This window comes from Acipenser ruthenus, chromosome 35 (assembly GCF_902713425.1).
Source record: "Acipenser ruthenus chromosome 35, fAciRut3.2 maternal haplotype, whole genome shotgun sequence".
Classification (NCBI taxonomy): domain Eukaryota; kingdom Metazoa; phylum Chordata; class Actinopteri; order Acipenseriformes; family Acipenseridae; genus Acipenser; species Acipenser ruthenus.
Window position 1 is genome coordinate 9318701 of NC_081223.1, and position 20268 is coordinate 9338968.

General features: G+C 44.4%; 1 protein-coding gene across 1 annotated transcript in view; it reads right to left on the reverse strand.

The window, feature by feature from the left end:
* Positions 1-20268, reverse strand: part of LOC117965157 (ras GTPase-activating-like protein IQGAP1) — a 36196-nt gene that overhangs the window by 13758 nt on the left and 2170 nt on the right. The window contains exons 2-24 of the mRNA XM_059007364.1: positions 18899-18986; positions 18394-18550; positions 17077-17154; positions 16719-16795; positions 15927-15994; positions 15508-15621; positions 14940-15118; positions 14533-14620; positions 13699-13862; positions 13133-13220; positions 12346-12509; positions 11776-11936; positions 9996-10120; positions 9173-9340; positions 8262-8404; positions 7177-7347; positions 6634-6717; positions 5831-5902; positions 5087-5156; positions 4398-4606; positions 3494-3646; positions 2948-3111; positions 956-1180 (exon numbers count right to left, since the gene is read on the reverse strand). Coding sequence (XP_058863347.1) covers positions 956-1180; positions 2948-3111; positions 3494-3646; positions 4398-4606; positions 5087-5156; positions 5831-5902; positions 6634-6717; positions 7177-7347; positions 8262-8404; positions 9173-9340; positions 9996-10120; positions 11776-11936; positions 12346-12509; positions 13133-13220; positions 13699-13862; positions 14533-14620; positions 14940-15118; positions 15508-15621; positions 15927-15994; positions 16719-16795; positions 17077-17154; positions 18394-18550; positions 18899-18986 — 3010 coding nt within the window. The remainder of the gene's footprint in view (positions 1-955; positions 1181-2947; positions 3112-3493; positions 3647-4397; positions 4607-5086; positions 5157-5830; positions 5903-6633; positions 6718-7176; positions 7348-8261; positions 8405-9172; positions 9341-9995; positions 10121-11775; positions 11937-12345; positions 12510-13132; positions 13221-13698; positions 13863-14532; positions 14621-14939; positions 15119-15507; positions 15622-15926; positions 15995-16718; positions 16796-17076; positions 17155-18393; positions 18551-18898; positions 18987-20268) is intronic.

Consider the following 20268-nt stretch of genomic DNA (forward strand, 5'->3'; position numbering starts at 1 on the left):
GTCTAAATGAAAATGTTTAAGCAATATGTGTGTAACTTTTGATTACTGGAATCAATAAAGGTAATGTTAAATTTTGCTTAAATCCGTGTTTGTGCTCCTTCGCACACAAATACAGAAAACACAAGCATGTGTCAGGGGGTGCCATGAGAAATGGGGAGGGCAGGGAACAAATACAAAGCATCCCCAATGACAAAATATAAAGGGAATGCGATCTCATTGATATGGGCAGAGATGAGCAGTGTGGAGTAGTGGTTAGGGCTCTGGACTCTTGACCGGAGGGTCGAGGGTTCAATCCCCGGTCTGGGACACTGCTGTTGTACCCTTGAGCAAGGTACTTTACCTAGATTGCTCCAGTAAAAACCCAGCTGTATAAATGGGTAATTGTATGTAAAAAAAAATAATGTGATATCTTATAACAATTGTAAGTCGCCCTGGATAAGGGCGTCTGCTAAGAAATAAATAATAATAATGAAAACAAGTGAACCAGTAACCAGAAATGCACTAATGAGACTGACCTGCAGCTCTGGCCAAACGTTTTGCATCCCTCTATAGAATTAACAAAATTTGCTTCATAAAAGTTCAATGAAACCTGCTGAACAATGTTACATTAACACATTAAATTACACACCGCTTTGTAGTTTATACTTAAAGCTAACAAAAATTGAAAAATGTGACATTTCGAAATCTAACAAATACTGTAGAACTGTTATGGCTTCTAGTATCAATTTTTGCGTTATCATTTTGTCGTGTCTGATTACATGAGAAATAAGATCTAAATTTTATATATATTTTTTTAAATTAGGTCTCAATCCTAAAATTGTAGGTGATGCAAAACTTTCATCCAGAGCCGTGTGTCAGGGTGTTTGATTCATGACCTTGGAGCACTCTGTGGCAGTGTCGAGATCTGCGACGCTCGATCAATAGAACAGGGGCGTGGCTGGGGTTCAGATCCTACCTCCTCTGCCCAGTCTGCGACTCTGTCTGGTTGATCCAGCTCTTGTAAATGTCCACGGGGTCCGTTTGGATGTTCAGGGTTTTGTCCTGGAGGACCTCTTTGATGGGCGGACCCAGGATCTCCCGCAGAGCGTTCTGGCCCCGGGCGTTCCGGTAAAAACTGACCAGCAGACGGATCACCGTGGGGTTCCCGGTGACGATGTCCTGGATCCGGTCCACCCTCGACCTGGGGGTGGACAGGTCTTTAGTTTCTCTCAACAGAAGCAAGGTTATAAAATACATTTTTCTTGCAGTTTTGGTTCCAATACAAATCTAGTAGTCTTCTCATTATATTATATTGTCTCGACATGTAGTTATAAGAGATGATGAAGCTTTTTTTAAGCTGATGCCTGTCTTAAAATGTATTTATTTTTTTCAATACAACATGGCAGTTATGTTTTATATAAAAAAGAAAAAAAAAATTGGTAAGTCCAATGCTACAGAAGCAGCTGTAGAGCATCAAATAATTACTTTCTAAAAGGGTATTTTTTTGTCAGTTAGGGGTGCTGGATTCCATTCAATTTATTATTATTATTATTATTATTATTATTTGTTTATTTAGCAGACGCCTTTATCCAAGGCGACTTACAGAGGCTAGGGTGTGTGAACTATGCATCAGCTGCAGAGTCACTTACAATTATGACTCACCCGAAAGACGGAGCACAAGGAGGTTAAGTGACTTGCTCAGGGTCACACAATGAGTCAGTGGCTGAGGTGGGATTTGAACTGGGGACCTCCTGATTACAAGCCCTTTTCTTTAACCACTGGACCACACAGCCTCCTATTCCTAAACGTTTACATTTGACCACATCAGGAATGTTTGTAACCAATCAGAAACGCACCATAAGAATCCCTGCATCTGTACAGCATGGGTGTGCATGAAGGAGTGAAGAACTATCGAGTTGAAATAGACCGGCTGTACACTTGCTACTATGTAAACACTAAACCTGGTTCATACTTCAGACCCACATCATTTCTGTGTGATAGGTCGGAATTATGTCACCTACACTCTAGTCTTTTCCCTGCATGGGGTCAGATGATGTTGAAAAATGTCAACATTCGCTGCATAGTCATACACTGGTAACTATCATGGAGCAAGACTTTGAGAAACCTTTAATAGAAATTCATAAACATCCACATTTATATACCCCTCAGTTAAAGAATATAGAGATGCCCAAAGAATAGAAACAGCGTTGGTGTGTATTCAGAAAAAAAACAGAAAAGGACTGGAGAATGTAAAGCCAGAGAAAACTGCGTGATAGATTTGTGAAGAGCAAGAAAACCCTGAAGTACAGAGTGAAGAGGAGTCGGGAGCTCGGGGCCACACTGCTGGGAGTTGACAGTAGCTGTGCAGTGTGACTGCATGTCTGTCTGCAGGTGTCGCTGCATCGCTGTGTATTTTTGTGTTTAAAAAGCAATGGTCCCAATCTGTTAAACAGATCGTCAAACCTTTCACCTAAAATATCTCACTGTCACACACCTGCATCTCTCCAATTAATGTATACAATTGTCCCTTTCGGGTTCTCTGTTGGTTGAGAGGATGGATGTACTAACATCACTTTTTTTTTTTTTTTTTTTTTTTTTTTTTAAACCTCTTGTATAAGGAGTTACAAACTCAGCACATCTCCCAAAATGTCAATTTTTCCAATTTCACGAATGCAGTCTGTATTTAAAAAATATGAACGATTGTCTAGTCAAAAGAGCTTCGATGAGTCCTTCGTACAACAAATAGTGAAGCTGCACAACTTATAGCTGTATGCGCCTGATCTCCTCTCACAGGGCAGTGCTGATCTCTCTCTTTCTCTCTCACCTGATCTCCTCTCGCAGGGCAGTGCTGATCTCTCTCTTTCTCTCTCACCTGAACTCCTCTCACAGGGCAGTGCTGATATCTCTCTCTCTCTCTCACCTGATCTCCTCTCGCAGGGCAGTGCTGATCTCTCTCTTTCTCTCTCACCTGATCTCCTCTTGCAGGGCGGTGCTGAAGAGCTGCAGCAGCAGGCAGGCCTCCCTGCTGTCCGAGGCGTAGTTATACACAGTGAAGATCACAGACTCCATGAACCTGGTGGACTTGTTCACAGGCATCTGGAAGATCAGCCTGGACAGGAATATCGGCTGGGTCTGAAAACAACAAGGCGGCTCAGCCTGAGATTATAGAGCAGGCTGTTGAAGCACAGGATGCTGTGCTTCAGCATCTGAGGGTCGTTATGAAGCAGGCTGCTCTTTTTGTATTTATTTATTAAACCAAAATATAACCCTTGAGATATACAGCTATGGCCATAAGTTTTGCATCAGATAGAATTTTTTTGACTCATTGAGCAAAATGAGTTATTTCTATAGGGTAATGCTAAACTTCTGGCCATAGCTGTGCATCTCGTATTCAAGGGGGTCCTAGCAAGAGAAGGCGGCAGGAAATAAAACAAATGGCAGAAAGTAGACTAATCATTCAAACAGGACAAGACTTGAAACAGCATGCAGTGCAGTGCACCCCAGCCAGCCTCACCTGCAGCAGGTAGAAGAGGTGCTGGTAGGCCTCCAGCTTCTCTCGCTTCTCTTTGCTCAGGGATTTCAGCCCTTTCTGTTTGTCCAGCGCCATCATGTCCGAGAGCTGCTCCTTGTTCTTCCTGGTCAGCTTCTTGCAGTGAGACACCACCTCCTGAATCCACCAGCACAGACACGAGTTAGGAGGGGCTCAGAGAGACACCCCCAGCACACTACACTCACACGAGTTAGGAGGGGCTCAGAGAGACACCCCCAGCACACAGACACTCACACGAGTTAGGAGGGGCTCAGAGAGACACCCACAGCACAAAGACACACTCACACGAGTTAGGAGGGGCTCAGAGAGACACCCCAGCACACAGACACACTCACATGAGTTAGGAGGGGCTCAGAGAGACACTCACAGCACAAAGACACACTCACACGAGTTAGAAGAGGCTCAGAGAGACACCCCCAGCACACAGACACTCACACGAGTTAGGAGGGGCTCAGAGAGACACCCACAGCACAAAGACACACTCACACGAGTTAGGAGGGGCTCAGAGAGACACCCCAGCACACAGACACACTCACATGAGTTAGGGGAGATCGGGGGGTGGCGGGCTCAGTGAGAGCTGGGGGGGGGGGGGGGGGGTTGAGAAAATCGTCCGAAACTCAGCGCTTTACAGAGGAGTGCTAGCCAATGCTTTCAAATACATTCTTTCCTCTCAGCTTTCTCTAAACTGTGCTCGCAGCAGTTTCACACATTCCATGTTTTACTACCAACTTGATTACCCACAGTGTGTATAGGTAACAAGCTCAGGTGTGTCTTATTAAAAACTCATAGTAAGACCAGGGATGGATCAAACTGCTATACAATGGGAGTCTTATTTCCATCCCTGGTATTGGCAGAGCAGGGGTCCCACCTGCAGTGTGATCCGGTTGCGCACCAGCAGACCGATCTTCAGGTCCATGATCGCAAGGTCGCTCTCCAGCCCCTGGTTGGCGCGGATGCTCCTCACCACCTCCTCCCGCAGCCTCAGCAGCTCCCTCTCCTGGAGGAGATCGGCTTCGCCCCGCTCCAGCAGATGAGCAAACCTGCGCACCACCGAGAGGGGAGGGGCCTGCCTGCCCACTGCGAGAGAGGAGATCATTTTGAGATACGACGTGCATCACGACACACGTGACTGTCCTGATGGGCTACTTGTGTAGGGTGAATATTAAAGATCAAATGACCATTAATGAGATTGGAAGAGTATTCATAACACATTCAGAAATCATATTCTCCACTCGAGAACCTACAACTACAATGAGCCGTGTTGTGCATTTGGTCATCACAATACAAACAATACACACCTCCATTCCAATATGATACATCACGTCAAGATTCCTTGATAAATGATGAACCATCACACTCTGGCAAAACTACCAGCCAGACCTATAACCCTAGTTTACAATCTTGACAAGACAACCTGCTGTATATGCAACGTACTAACGTGAAGTATATAGTCCAATTGAAGTGCAGCAGTTTGGGAGAAAATGTTCTGGGGGTTAGATTTCACCCTTTGAGCTACTACTAGGCCAAACCAATGAGATACTAGGATAATGGTCCTACCCAGCATTCTGTAGTCCTCTCGCGCCTTGTTAGCTCGGAAGAATGCTTGGATCTTAATTACCGATTTAACCTGAAAAAAAAGAGAAATATTAAATACAGATTCTTCAGCAAGCCATTGCGTTTTTAATGAATTTAGTTGGATTGATTTGATAATATGTTAAACAATAAAATCCCAGAGATGCATGAAAACCAGCCGGAATAACATGAGCAGGATTTCGACCAGCCACTGCTTATAAAATTAAAAGCATGTCTAATGAACACACACAGGATCCGCTGCTAAGAGTAAGAGGCTTTGCATTTCATTTCTGTGGCAGATTCTGGAGTGCTTTTGCAATCATGCTCAGAGGTTCCTATTGAATGCACCGAGATACCGAGGGCTTGTGTGTTAATGTGCTTTCACCCGAGTTTATAGAAGTGAGAAACAGCGCCATCTAGTGATCTGCCATTTTGGATCAGGTTTCCTTGCATTTTTCTGGCCTGCTTATGCACTAGATGCCACCGTTTCCACCAATATAAAAGACCCCGTCTACGACAGGCAACAAGAATTGAAGAGCAGCTCCTGGACTCGTGGTCAAAGCACCTTTACACAGACTTATCAAAAATGGACAATACAAGTTTTAAAAGGTGTTGCGTCCTTTTCCTGCAGGTGTGAGACTGACTCAGTGACCCATCTGTGCTTTCACCCGGATCCCCCAGCCCCACGCGGCTGCCCCAGCTTGACCCGCCCTGAAGAGTGGCACCTACATTGCTTCTGAAGTGCCGGAGCCTGGCCAGGTATCTCCTCCGAGCCAGCCACATCCTCGCACACGCCTGGATCTGTGCAACAGCGAGCAGCCATGTTAGACACACACACACCACTGAAATACACGCACTGCAAGGAGAGAGTTAATGAAGTGACTGTGCAAAACTATGATTGAGGCGCAGCTGCATGTGGGCAGTGTGTGCTGCTGGAATGTTTAATTGCCTGAGGAAGTAGCAATAAAATAAGCAGAACTGATCTCACCTGACCTGGTGCAAGCAGGGAGTTGTCGGGTCAAAAACACACAGAGATAAGCCAGCAACTAAACTTTGCATGCAAAGGGGTGTAGAGACTGTATAAAACAGCAGCACTTGGAGGTGCATTTGAGAAGCATCAAGATCCTATGAATACCCCAGTGCTATGTCTTCCACAGACTGGTAACATACATCATTGATTCATTTCTGTTAATAGCTAGTGGTCTCCTTATTGGGTCCAATAACAATTTAGCTGTAAAACTGACTTAATTATTGGAATCAATAAAGGAAACTTGTTATTCTGCCTACATTCTTGTTGTTTGTGCTCCTTCACACAGGGAAATAAATAAATTATTTATTTTCCTTACAGCATCATTACAACATCTAATGTACCAAAGCTTCTCGCTAAACTAGTCATGCCAGTAACTTTCCCTACCAAGAACACAAACACCTCACTGTACACGACTGAATGGTGGGACTGGGATTGCCTGTGTTAATGAAAGCCCATATTAACGTTCAGTTTAACTCTATAGCCCCACGCGGTGGAAGTGTACCTTGAGGGCTGCGTGCGTGTTCTCCCGGAGGAACTGCAGCCTCTGCTGGTAACGTCTCTGCTGCAGATACCTTCTCCAGTGACTCTGAAAGATACGACACACAGCACAGCTGGTTACAGTCTACAGCTATGGCCAAAAGTTTTGCATCACCCTATAGAACTAACAAATGTTGCTTTATAAAGTCAAATGAAACCTGCTGAATAATGTTACATTAACATATTGAATTACATACCGCTTTGTAGTTTTCCCCATCTACTTAATGAAAAACTGGCAATGGAAAAATGTGACATTTCGAAATCTAACATGAAAAACTGTACTACTACTATGGCTTCTGGTAGACTTCTGCGATATTTTGTAGTGTCTTTGATTACATAATGTTGAATGTAAGATCTAAATTATGTTCTCACTCATTGATTATCTATCTATCTGATGCAAAACTTTTGGTCATAGCTGTACAGTATATTGCCCAGCGTTTGAAGTCCAAGTCACTGAATGGAATGGATCACATGGATCAGGACCCTGCGGGGTGACTTGGCTGCCCACCTGGATGGCGAGGACGGCGGGGAGCTGCTTGCGCAGGAAGTGCCTGCGAGTGGCTAGCTGTGTGCGGAGGAGGTAGCCCCGGCCCCTGGCCTGCAGTCTGGTGATGAAGGGCTCGCTGGCCCTCCACAGGCAATCCCGGTCGTGTGCAGCGCTCACTTGCGTCAGGATGGACTGCAGGACACAAAAGACAAGCTCGTCAGAAACACACAACCGCCAACGCAAACATCGAGCCAGCACACCTTCATTTAAAAATCAATCAATAAACACCCTAGAGAGAGAACATCACCCCCCTGAAACAGAAGAGCTCTGTCTTCATATAGAAGAGAGTTTTGGGCAGTAAGTGCACTGCTCCTCCAAAACTAACAAGAGACATTCATTGTGATAAGATTCCACCCGTATTTTAACCCTTTGCAGTCCTATGTCGGACCCTGTCCGACATCATCAAAAAGACGTAAAACACGTTTTTTCTCCGGAAAAAGCAAAGAAAACCATTCAATGGCCAAGTGAGACCGATAGGAGCTGAAAAAAAAAAGGGACGGATCTCAGCAATACACATAGCCCATGCACCACAGAGATAATACGGCCATAAACAAACAAGATAGCTGCTTCTGCATCCAGCGCTCAAAGAATATCGGACATTTGCAGAGCTTTTTGAGATGTTATAGAAATAAAATAATGACTTGGATCGCATTATTGAGGAGTTTGGTGATAAAACGAGATCAGGAGATGATTTATCAGTATGCATGACTATGAAGAGGTATATGAAAAATACAGCAAACAAGGAGTGGGGCGGGGCTGAAGATGCACTACTGAGTGTCCTGTTGATATGCAGTGTCTTTTAAACCTGTTTTATAGGTCTAAAATAAACTGCGCGTGTGAAAATAAATTGGACCTGAGGCACCTGAGACGCGCTGAATAAATGGACCGCTAAGGGTTAAACACATGTATTTAAAAAATATTGTGCTTTTACAGGAATACATTTTTGCATATACTTACCTATGAACTTAAATACAAGGATTTATTTTACTTTAATCACTGTGAGAATGAAACACACACACGGAGTGCAGGAGGGGTTGCAGACTGACCTGAATCTCATCCCGGCTGAGGTGTGTACTGTTCTGAATGAACCCTTTAGGCTGTTCCCATGTTCCCTGGAAGTTGTGCAGGTGGAAGTAGTAGCTGCCGCTCTCCCTCAGCATGTGTCGGACCCAGGGGCTGCGGTTCTCCCCTGGAATACACAGCAGCAAGGGCCGATATAAAACTGCATGGAGCAAAGGCATTTCAAATCCTTCACTCGGGAACTCACTTCCAGGATCTACTCAGAGAGCTCAATCAACATCTTTAAATACAAGCCTGAAATCTACTTGAACAATTAGTGAGCATATTAGGGCTGCTCCGATTAACAGATTAAATCAGAGCAATTAATCAAATAAAGAGTCTCTTCTTAAATATCATGGGACGAGATGGGACAGGACATATTTTGACAAGATGGGATGGGACAGAAATGAAGAAAAGTTATATGTACAGAAAAGTACGGGATGGGAAATTCTGGTGGGACAAGATGGGAAAAATTAAAGTGAAACATTTCACAGGATGGGATGGGACAGGAAAATCTGACTATGACGGGACAGAACTCGAGTTTAATTCCTGGGTCACTCTCTAGTGTGTCACCCACACTTAAGAATATTATTTACAGATATGGTCAAAAGTTTAGCATCACATAGCATTTTAGGATTCTGACAATAAAAATCAATAAAAACAGTTAACATAATTTAGATATTTTATTCAACATCATGCAATCAAAGAAACTACAAAATGATATTGCAAAATTCTACCGGAAGATTATTCAGCATTTTTCATTCGACTATGAAGCAAAATTTGTTAATTCTATAGAGGGCGATGCAAAACCTTTGGCCATAGCTGTGTAACAGTTAGCTATGCTTTACTGTGCAACATCAACTTGTCTGTTGCGCTCACTCCAGCACGACCAGCCTACCTTGCAGCAGCCTGGCCTTCATCAGCGCTGCTAGTTCAGACTGGTAGTGCGGGGCGCACTCTGGGACCACACTGCAGAAACCCAGCGCAGGCAGCAGCAGCACGTTCAGGGTCTGAGAGGATCTCCCCTCCTTCACTGCCTGGTTCACTGCAGCCAGACCCAGGGACACTGCAGACACACAGTCACTGAGATTAATAACGGATCAGACATACCCTAGTGTGAAAACTTTACTGTTTAAGAGCATTTTAATTCAAGCTGCAAATGTAAAATCTGAAGACCAGTATCATCATGTCAGGTCACCTGGGCCCCCCTTTGAAGTGACTTGGTGAGCCTGTTCATAAATACATTAACAATACTGTATATTAAATTTTAATGAACAAAATAAATAAAATGACGGAGCGGCGAAGACTAACACACCCTTGTCCTCCGAAACGTGTGCCATCAGCCGACCGCTTTTTTTCCCCCCACTCAGCAGGCTCGTCATGCAGCCTCCTCAGAGGTACAGCGTTGTAGGACAACGCAGCTTTGGGCAGTTTACAGGCAAGCCCGCAGGCGCCCGGCCAGACTACAGGGGTTGCTGGTGCGCGGTGAGCCGAGGACACCCTGGCTGACCTAAGCCCTCCCCATCTGGGCGGCACTCGGCCAATTGTGCGCCGCCCTTTGGGAGCTCTCGTCCACGGTCGGCAAAGGAATAGCCTGGACTCGAACCGGCGACCTCCAGGCTATAGAACGCATCTTGCGCTCCACGCGGAGTGCCTTTACCGGTAACTGCGTTTTGGAAACAGGAGTTAAGGCTTCCCTTGTCCTGGAAGGGGATACTCACGGTCATGCTCTTCCTGCACAGACAAGTTGACGTTATTCAGACCAGCCTGAAGCTCATTCCAGGACAGCAGAGCAGTGCCTTGCCTCGGAGCTGCAGTCCTCAGCTTGCACAGCTCATCAAAGTAACTGCAATTATGTTAAAATGTAACAAAATGAGATACAAAACACATTGAGAGCGCTTGAGAACTTTAAATACAGCACAACCTCGCTAGAACGCCCTTCATTAGAACGAACCTGGCCCTTGGACCCCAAATAAAAAAAACATTTAAAAAAAGTCACACTGTCAACATCCCGGTCTGTACGCACGGGACGTCACCTCCACAGTGAAGTCAACTCTCTCATCTTAATAAATACACTCGCTGTGTATCTACACCTCCGAAACGAAAATCATTTTATGTTGCAACAAAGCTGGAAACTATACTGATCGTCTGAAAAAAGGAGTAACGCAGGCATATCTCTGTCTTGAATATAGGTTGTCAAAAAACACTTTTTTGGCTTGTTCAGCAACCATGAGGTAAAGCAAATCTGATAAAATAAAAAAAAAAAAACTTGAGGATCTGGTGAACTTTTCATGTCAAACTTCATTTCGGGTTGACTTGGAATAAAAGCTCAGTTTGGGATTCTTGCATTTTGAAATGATTCGTGTCAGATTGCTTTTGAATAAATGTTCAGCTCCAATTTGGGATTTTTGCATTTTGTATTGCGTTTTAATTCTTTAACGAATAGGATAAAGCAAAAGGCAGAATACTGCAGACATGAGACACAGTTATGTGCAATTCTACTTTTATTCAGTCTCATCTCATTAACTCACTCCAACACTTCATCCTTCATCTTGATTGTCTTTTCGCTAGAACGAACCCCTCCATATAACGAACAAAAGGCTTTGACCCCAACAGGTTTGTTATAGCGAGGGTGTGCTGTATATCACTTGTTTGGTTTTAGTTTTATAAAACAAACAGGTGTTTGACCACCTTCATAAAATAGGAGTTAAAGACTGAGAAAACACTTTGAAGATATGTTTAAAACGGAAACTAATATCTTGTTTCCATGAGCATGGACTGACTGCCAATCAGAGCTGATCCGGATTCTGAACCTCCATTGATAGTCTACCCGAGTTGAGTTAAGAGTCTGACGGCGTGCAGTGCCAGTTTGACGGTTGTTGGTGGTTCTTTCCCAGCAAGCTTTGCAGCTAAGGTTGCATTCATTTGTTTACAAAACCCGACAGGATGGACACTACTGCTTTGTTTCCAATAATCCTAACAATTCATTGGAACTTCCTGTTACTAAAAAACATGACACAAGAATATTCACACACAGTGAAACCTGCTCACCCCGGATGCGGATTACAGGTTTACACCCACCCTGTCACTCGATTGGTCAGTGTCGTGCCTAACTTCGAAGATCAGGGGCAGCAGGGTTTACAGCCCAGGTTGAGGGGTGCATAGAAACGAGGTATAAATCCTAGTACCAACCATTGTTTTCAGTCTAAGAACAGGAAATACATTCATGATAGCCAGTTTTCATTGTGATGAAAATGTACTTTTTTGGGGACAAATTTTAAACATGCTGCTATTTCCTGGTATCCAATCTATTCCTGTGCTGTAGGTCACATGGGCAGATTGCCGCTATCCCATTGGAGTAAAACTGATTGCCAATTGGTCCTCGTAGGGGGGACAGTAATACTGTTGACAGTGCTTTTAACAGGTTGGAAATGGATTAAAGCTTTGGTTAGCATGTTAATGTGTGAACCTCAGCCTCATACAGGCCTGTGTATAACTCACCGCTGAGCAAAGCCTTCCTCGATATCAGCAAGACCTGCAGCGGGGCTGATCAGGGCTCTCCAGAATCCATTAGCATCGCCTGCCTCCAAGGCCTGGTTAATCAATGCCACTGCAGACAGCATCTCCACGGCAACAAACAGTTCTTCCTGCAACAGCACCCCCTAGGCACACAGCGCTCGCATTATTAAATCCCCTGAACTGGTTCGTTTTTCAAATTTGTATAAAAGGAATTTCTGTGCAACACACACAGAGCAGAAGTATGCGCTTGAGGCTCTCAGTATTCAAAAGAGCCCCTTTTTTTTAAATAACCTTGTGTACATCCAAAATACAGGATGTGTATACATGACAGGTTTAAAACACAGGAAGCCTTGAGGACTTGTAAAAAAAACTTGTAGCTAGGACCGTGTACTCAATGGGGTGCCACAGAGAACAGTGCTATTTCTCATCTAGATAAAGCACCCAGATAATGAACTAGCTTGTAAAATCTGAGGACTGGACTGAAACATGGTGTGTAGACACTGTAAGAGCCAGAGAGGCAGGCAGGGAGAGAGGTAGGGATGTGTGGGTTACCTGTGGGTTCTGTGCCTGCAGAGCAGTGAGCTCTCTTTGGTAGAGCTCAGCAGCAAAGGGGTAGACGTCAGGGAGCTCTGCTTCCGGATCCATCAGCTCCTTCACTGTCTCCCTGGGAATCCCCCGACGCAGAGCAGCATGGACACGGGACACTGCCTGCTCCGCTGCAGAGAGGGGAGGGAGGGGAGAGACACACACACACAGGGATCGGGATTAAATAAAAGCTGTTCTTGCACAACAGATACATGTAATGCAATCTGTGACTAGAATAGTCAACAGATTGTAAGATTTCTATAGGGTTCATAGTCTTAGAAATGAATTACTCCACAGTATTCCTAGGTAAGAAATGTTTGTTAAATGCAAGTATATAAATGGATAGTTTTGCATTATAATAAGTGTTGAAATCTAGCATTACATCCCCCCCCCCCCCGAGCTTGATTCAAGTTTCAATATCCTAATACTCCAGGAATGTTCCTAAAGTGCTGTTATTTCATTCATGAAGCCATAAACCTGTGTTATGCTCATTTATAAAATAACTGCAGTACTCCATAAACACACATACAGGATGCCATGCATGCAATTGGAAAACATCCCATTATTGATCTCTCTACTTCTAACCTGATTGACAATCCACAAGATTGAAAATAGGTAATAAAATATGTATTTGAATTAAGTGACCAGATAGCTCTAGAGGGAGTGACACACAGATTCATATATATAGCTATGTGATAAGGGTGGAGTTGCAGTCAGGGCTAGTTGGGGTGTATAGGAGTGTTGTGTAACGCACTGGCATGGCTGTGCTGTGCGTTCTCATTGGCAGTGCTGACTCCCTCCTGCAGCTCCTCTCGGTCCAGCGGCTCCACACAGCCCAGGTCCTGCAACACAAACACACACAGACACACAGCACTGCAGGGGATTCAAAGCACAGCACTGCGGGATCACTGAGCGCAGGGCACAGAAAGCTTCAACACACATGGCTTGATCACAATATCTCAACATCTCCACATTGCAAACTGTTACTTTGAGATCATTATCTTTTAATTTATTTGTCCCATTATTACGGTCCTTGAACCTCTTTAATAGTTAAATGACAGATTTAAGTTGATGATCCTTTTAGTGAAAAAAGTGTTAAACAATAAAAACTCAGTATGAAGTTTGCCATGATGTACATCAACAGTATGTACAACATGGGATTGAATAATAAATGGCAATTAATAGTTTAATGAAAATACTTTTAAGACCTAGATGTTGTTAGGTGAGATGCTAGTATCATAGTAAATCATATTAAACTGACTGAATGACTTCTTGTGAAAACTCTGACAGACAGACAGCCAGCCTAGCTGGCAGTCATACCAGTGCCTTGTGCTGGCGCTGCAGGGCGAGCTGCTCCAGGTACCAGTGGGAGAGCTCCCTGTGCAGCCCCCGCAGTGCCAGGGAGGGGGAGTGCAGGGCAGCATGGAGTGCAGGGCCGTCTCTCATATCCAGAGCATCGTCCACTCGCTCCAGAGCAGCGCTCACTGAAACAAACAGACACACCTTCCATCAGAATAAACTGCAGCACCGTGGCAAACAAGCACGGGACAGGCAGAGACACACCCACATCCTGCACTGAAATAATGCCTCACTGCCCTCCAGTCAAATCCTCCCCAGGTTTATTTCAGTAGTACGAGTTCACCCGTAAGCAGGGATGGAATACACTCCTCTTGCACTGCAGGTTTCACTACGAGCTTGGCAGTGTGTATAGAGAACAGCCTCAGATGTATCTTATTAGACTCATAGTAAAACCAGGAATGGATGAAACTTCTACACAATAGGAGTCTTACTGTAGGTCTGCCCCAAAACATTCAGTAACGTACTTTACAGTCAAATGATACACTAGGAGGACAAAGACAACTGTATCAGTAACGTAACTTTTAAAATGATGCAAGGGGGTTAAGGCAAGTGCTTAATTTATTTAGTGCCTATTTTAATTTTTCAACTTGATCAAACAAAAATGTCATTGAATAATCCATATAACAGGTTTTCTAAAATAACCAAGCATGACATTAGGGTGAAGCAGACAAGGGATATATATACACATGTATTTTTTCCCTACGAGTTTCTGTGCCCCCATCGAGGCTACCAGCCGTCCCCAATCACTGCGTCAAGCTTCTTAAAGGGGAAGCCCTCCCCACCCCCCCACCCTACCATTCACTTGGTTGATGTTGCCCTGGATCTCAGCCTGGGTCAGGTATTCCTCGTAAATGTCTTTCTCTTGGGAAGCATCAGGCTTGTACTGAAACACAGATTCATGCACTGTGGACATCCATTACAATTATACAAGTTATAACAAGGAAATGCAAATCTTACAGTACAGTATTATGACTTCCCTGCTTTAACTGTGCTGGAGTCACAAAACTAACTGAACCGCAAACAGAAAAGCACAAATCCAAGCAGCTGTTTCTTCATTTGATTCGCTTCCAATGGTAAATTAGCCTAATCAACAGCAATGACCCAGGCCTGATTTCTGTGGAGAGCTCAGTCTGGATAAGCGGAGTGTGCAGCTCTAACAGCAAGAAGCATGCGATCCTCCAGGTAGCGGCAGGAATGCTCACCCTGTTCCTGGCGCTGCCACTCTTCTGTGCCCGGGCTTGGTGCAGCATCTCCTGGTAGACTGGCGCCAGGCACTCACTGAGGTTCAGCAGCATGGCGTTGGGGTTGCGCAGGGCCAGGGCAGTGTCCTCCACAGAGCCCCTCTCCACCGCCTCATTAATGGCAATCACCGCGGCGTGCACTGCAGCAGGAGGGGGTTATAGAACATGGTCATATCTGAACGCAGACGGAATTAACACATCCGCTAGACAACACTAGTAAAAAATAAAAAATTATTATTAAACTGTAATCAGAAGAGAAAAACCATGATCGGTACACTGTTTACTGAACATTAAGTCCAGCATTGGTTTCAACAATTTTATAAAAAAAAAAAAGTTTAATTATTTCTATTATCTTGCATTGATCCATCAAATGCCTCTTTCAAAAGGACGCCCGGATTAGAAAGCAGGAGACATAAAAATTCTACTTGAAGGGATGGAGATCCAATATGAAGTTAACAGAGAATGATTAATGATTTATTATTGATATTCATTTATTTAATCATTTTTAACATAGCCTTGATGCCCTTACCTGCAGCTTCATCCACGGAGAGCTCGCCGGCCAGGATCCCTCCGATCTTACTGAAGGCAGGCAGCTGGATACCATATTTATCCAGCTCCCTCTTCATGTTGTTAATTTCTTCCTCTGGTCACAAAAAACACACAGCGTGTACAACACTGATTCATAGAAAACACACACACACACAGCGTGTACAACACCAATTCATAAAACACACATTTATGAGATACCCGAATCAGGCTTAGCATACAAAGACACCACTGAGACAAAAGCATATTTAGATTTTTAAATCTATAAATTAAAAGTATCAGCAGCAACTATTCCACATGCTGGGCTCTGAAGCGCCTGTGAAGTATGTTAGCTTCATCTTACTATTATAACCCAACACAAGGCTCTTCCTTTTAAACTGCTTCCCAGTGCACATGACTTACCTGTAAACTTCACCTTCCCATAGAGGTCCTGAATCTGTGGAGCCAGCCCCAGTCTAAACAGGTAGAGGCTAGGGGACGAGAGAGAGTGTTACTGCATGTATAATGTTACACACTGCTCTAACTAGTGGAGGACCAAGGAGTAAAGGTATTGTTGTATTTATATACAGCTATGGCCAAAAGTTTTGCATCACCTAGTATTTTAGGACCGAGACACAATATAAAAAATAAAATATATATTGACAATTTAGATCTTTAACATCATGTAATCAAAGAAACTCCAAAATGACTCTGCAAAAGTCTACTGGAAGTACACAATAGTACAGTATTCCAGGTGATTTCAAAATGTCAAAACTTTTAATTTTTCATTAAGTATATGGAAAACTACAAAGCAGTATGTAATTCAATATGTCAGCGTAACATTATTCAGCAGGTTTCATTTGACTTTATGAAGTAAAAGAAGTTAATAGAGGGTGACCAGAGCTGAACACTTCTTGGCAACTTTTTTCGGACCTGTCCTGGCAATCCGATTGGATTTGGCATCGCCCTGGTGTGGGCTGTGTTCTCCTACTTGGGTCCCTTCACTACTCTAGCAGGCAGACAGATGCTGTGGTTTACCCAACAATGCTGCACTTGTACACTGAGGACGATAGCTGCTTTCAAGACGATAGTGCACCCATCCACAATCACTGGAAAAAGGCACTTGAAAGAACAACTTTAATAATAGGAAACTGCAGTGAAAAGTGCTTGATTTGAGTGTATTTGAAGGCGGCTCCAGTCCCCTGCATGACCTGCCTGAGAGCGTGGATGCAGTAGACAGCCCGGGGCATGTTCTTCTTATCGTAGATATCTGTAGTCTCCGGGTGAAAGATCTGTGCAAGAGAAGGGCGATGCTCGTTGGAAAATATCTAGCTGGGATAATGCAGGTTTAGTTGCCACATTATGTATATCTCCTTCAGTCACAGCATGTTTACTATCTATGTATATATGTTTATATTTTATAATCCATAATGTATTAGCAGGACAACTTCTCGAACTCCATAGAGTTTACACAAACGATTTTAAAAATGTCATACAATTCAAATTAAAAAATCATGAGGGGGATATGTAAATACATACATACATAAATAAATAAATAAATAAAGGGCAGTACCGAAGGCAGTCCCACTTGAGCCATGGCATTGCGCCAGTGATTAATGTTGTCTGTGTGTCGGAAATGGAGCCCAGTTGCCTACAAGCAGGAGAGAGGGAAAAGAAAGAAATAACGTCAGAAAGCAGAAAATAAGACATGATTCCAGAGCCTACATGCAACACATTTCAAAGTGACTGCCTGGAAAAATCTAATAAAAACAAATGATTATTATTGCTGCAGATATACTTTTACATTTATAATAGAGATTTGCAATATCCAAAGCAGTTTTGTATCAAATACATTGAGTGACATACGGTACATTAAGTATTTTATACTTGAAAAAGGCTTTTAGTCTAAACATCTGTAACTGATTTTTATTGTTTCATACAGTACTTTACATTTTTGTATTATTTTTTTTGCAGTACACCCCCTCAACCTCTCTCTCCTCTCCCCTATGTTCTCCCCCAGCCTCTCTCTCTCCTCCCCTTCTAGACTCTCTCCTATCCCCTCTTCTCCCCCTCTAGACTCTCTCCTATCCGCTCTCTTCTCCCCCTCTAGCCTTTCTCTTATCCCCTCTCTTCTCCCCCTCTACTCTCTCCTATCTCCTCTCCTCCTCTAGCCTCTCTCCTATCCCCTCTCTTCTCCCCCTGCAGCCTCTCTCTCCTATCCCCTCTTCTCCCCCTCTAGCCTCTCTCCTATCTTCTCCCTCAGCCTCTCTCTCCTATCCCCCCTCTTCTCCCCTAGCCTCTCTTCTTCTCCCCTAGCCTCTCTCCTTCCCCCTAGCCTCTCACCTATCCCCTCTCTTCTCCCCCTCTAGCCTCTCTCTCTATCCCCTCTTCTCCCCTTCTAGCCTCTCTCTCCTATCCCCTCTCTTCTCTCCCTCCAGCCTCTCTCTCCTATCCCCCCTCTTCTCCCCCTCTAGCCTCTCTCTCCTATCCCCTCTCTTCTCTCCCTCCAGCCTCTCTCTCCTATCCCCTCTCTTCTCCCCCTCTAGCCTCTCTCCTATCCTCTCTCTCCTACCCCCTCTCTTCTCCCCCTCCAGCCTCTCTCTCCTATCCCCTCTCTTCTCTCCCTCCAGCCTCTCTCTCCTATCCCCCCTCTTCTCCCCCTCTAGCCTCTCTCTCCTATCCCCTCTCTTCTCTCCCTCCAGTCTCTCTCTCCTATCCCCTCTCTTCTCCCCCTCTAGCCTCTCTCCTATCCTCTCTCTCCTATCCCCTCTCTTCTCCCCCTCCAGCCTCTCTCTCCTATCCCCTCTCTTCTCCCCCTCTAGCCTCTCTCTCTCTCCCTGTCCTCTCCCCCATGGCTGTGCTTCCACAGCGGGCTGCAGTGGAGGCTGACCTTGTAGCGCTCTTGTTGACAGTCGTAGATCTTCTTGAGCGGGACGATGTGCGGAGCGAAGCAGTGCCCCAGCTTCGCCAGCAGCACCCCGTTCCTCAACCCCTCCTCCAGCTCTGTGGGGGCTGGCAGCTCCTCGTTCAAACAGGCTTCCATCCACCTGGACACCAGACACACACACACAGGGGCTTACAGGAGCGGAGTGACATACAAATACATGCAGAAAATGTGGAGCAGAACCAGCAAAATGAGTTTGTGATCAGAGCTGCGATTCTCTTTTCCTCAGAGTTGATTTCCAAACAAACTCAACTGGGTTGATTTGGAAACCAATCTTGTATGTAGAGGCCGTTAGATTCTTGGTCCCTTGTGGATAATCATGAGCGAGTGATTACCACTAATCTATAATCACTACCTGATGTTACCTCACTGTAGGTAAGAGTGAGTCTAGTGCTAGCTGGGTTCTGAGAGACTGTTCGAGTTTCACTGGGTCTGCTCCAGTAATCCTGACCTCTTTGCCTCCTCCAGGTGACAGAGGTACTGATAGGCCACACTCTGTATCCTCTGCTCATCCATCTCCTCCGCAGTCAGGCGCTCATCTGTTTCAAACAAGAAAACCGGGGATCAAGTATTAGAGTAACTCATTCAATACAGTGAAATCCACCTGATATATAGATCTCCTGTTAATCTCGCCCTCCACTTATATTACCAACTGATTGAAATATCGCTTGTTAATGGTGTGTCAGCATGTCTGGTTTTCTTTTAAATTCATATTCACACACACATGTTGTGTTAATGGCCGGCACGGTGGCGTAGTGATTAGCGCTGCTGCCTCACAGCGCCAGGGTCCTAGGTTCGAATCCGGCCTAGGGTATTGTCTGTGTGGAGTTTGCATGTTCTCCCTGTGTTCGTGCTGGTTTTCTCCCACAGTCCAAAGACATGCTGTCCAGGTTGACTGGTCACTCTAAATTGCCCTGTGTGAGTGTGAGTGAGTGTGTGTGTGGTGCCCTGCGATGGACTGGCGTCCCGTCCAGGGTGTAGTCTCGCCTTGCCACCTGTGTATGCCGGTTTAGGCTCCGGCTCACCGCGACCCTGTAAAGGAGTAAGCGGTTAATGATAATGGATGTTGTGTTAATGCTTGGATGATAATTCCAGATTCTAAACACACAGTCTGTGATTAAGGAGCGGACCACTTACTGTCACACATTTATTACGACTGCTTTCCTCCACCTCTTAATGACTTTTAGAATCAAAAGCACAACATGAATGGGTTTACATGTAAATGAGCTGTGGGACATTACTGAAACAATGAAGATCGCTTATTGAAAAGTCATTTTATTAATTAACATTAGTGTTATCATTTTACCTACTGCTTATTGAAAAGAAGGCATATTTGTTCCACTGTATTAAGGAAACAAAGTCTTTTTCAATGTCTTCATTGTTGTATTACACCTCCTGTATTTAAATGTCTTCCCTGCTGTTTCTCCCAAACAGCAAGGCAGGCACAACAGAGGCAAGGTGATATAGGGGGTTAATGCACTGTGTGTGGAGGACTAGGCTCAAACCCAGCTTTAGCGAAACAATACTGTATTCAGAGACACAGCAGTGCAATTGCGTCCCTTAGCTTTCCCAAGCCCCACGACTATGAAAACCACAGCAGCAAGATTCACAGAATGGACCCTAGTTTTGCTTTTGATTAGGAATGCATTTATAAACAACTGAAGCCATGATAGACTAAAACAGAAAACCAGACTGTCTAGTAGTTCATGTTGTACAATTAAAAGCTGAACATTTTCATGCAAAAAACTAAATACATGGAAGCACCTGCCAACAGAGCATCTACCACCACAATTATATGAAGTCTGCTAAATGCACCTCTAT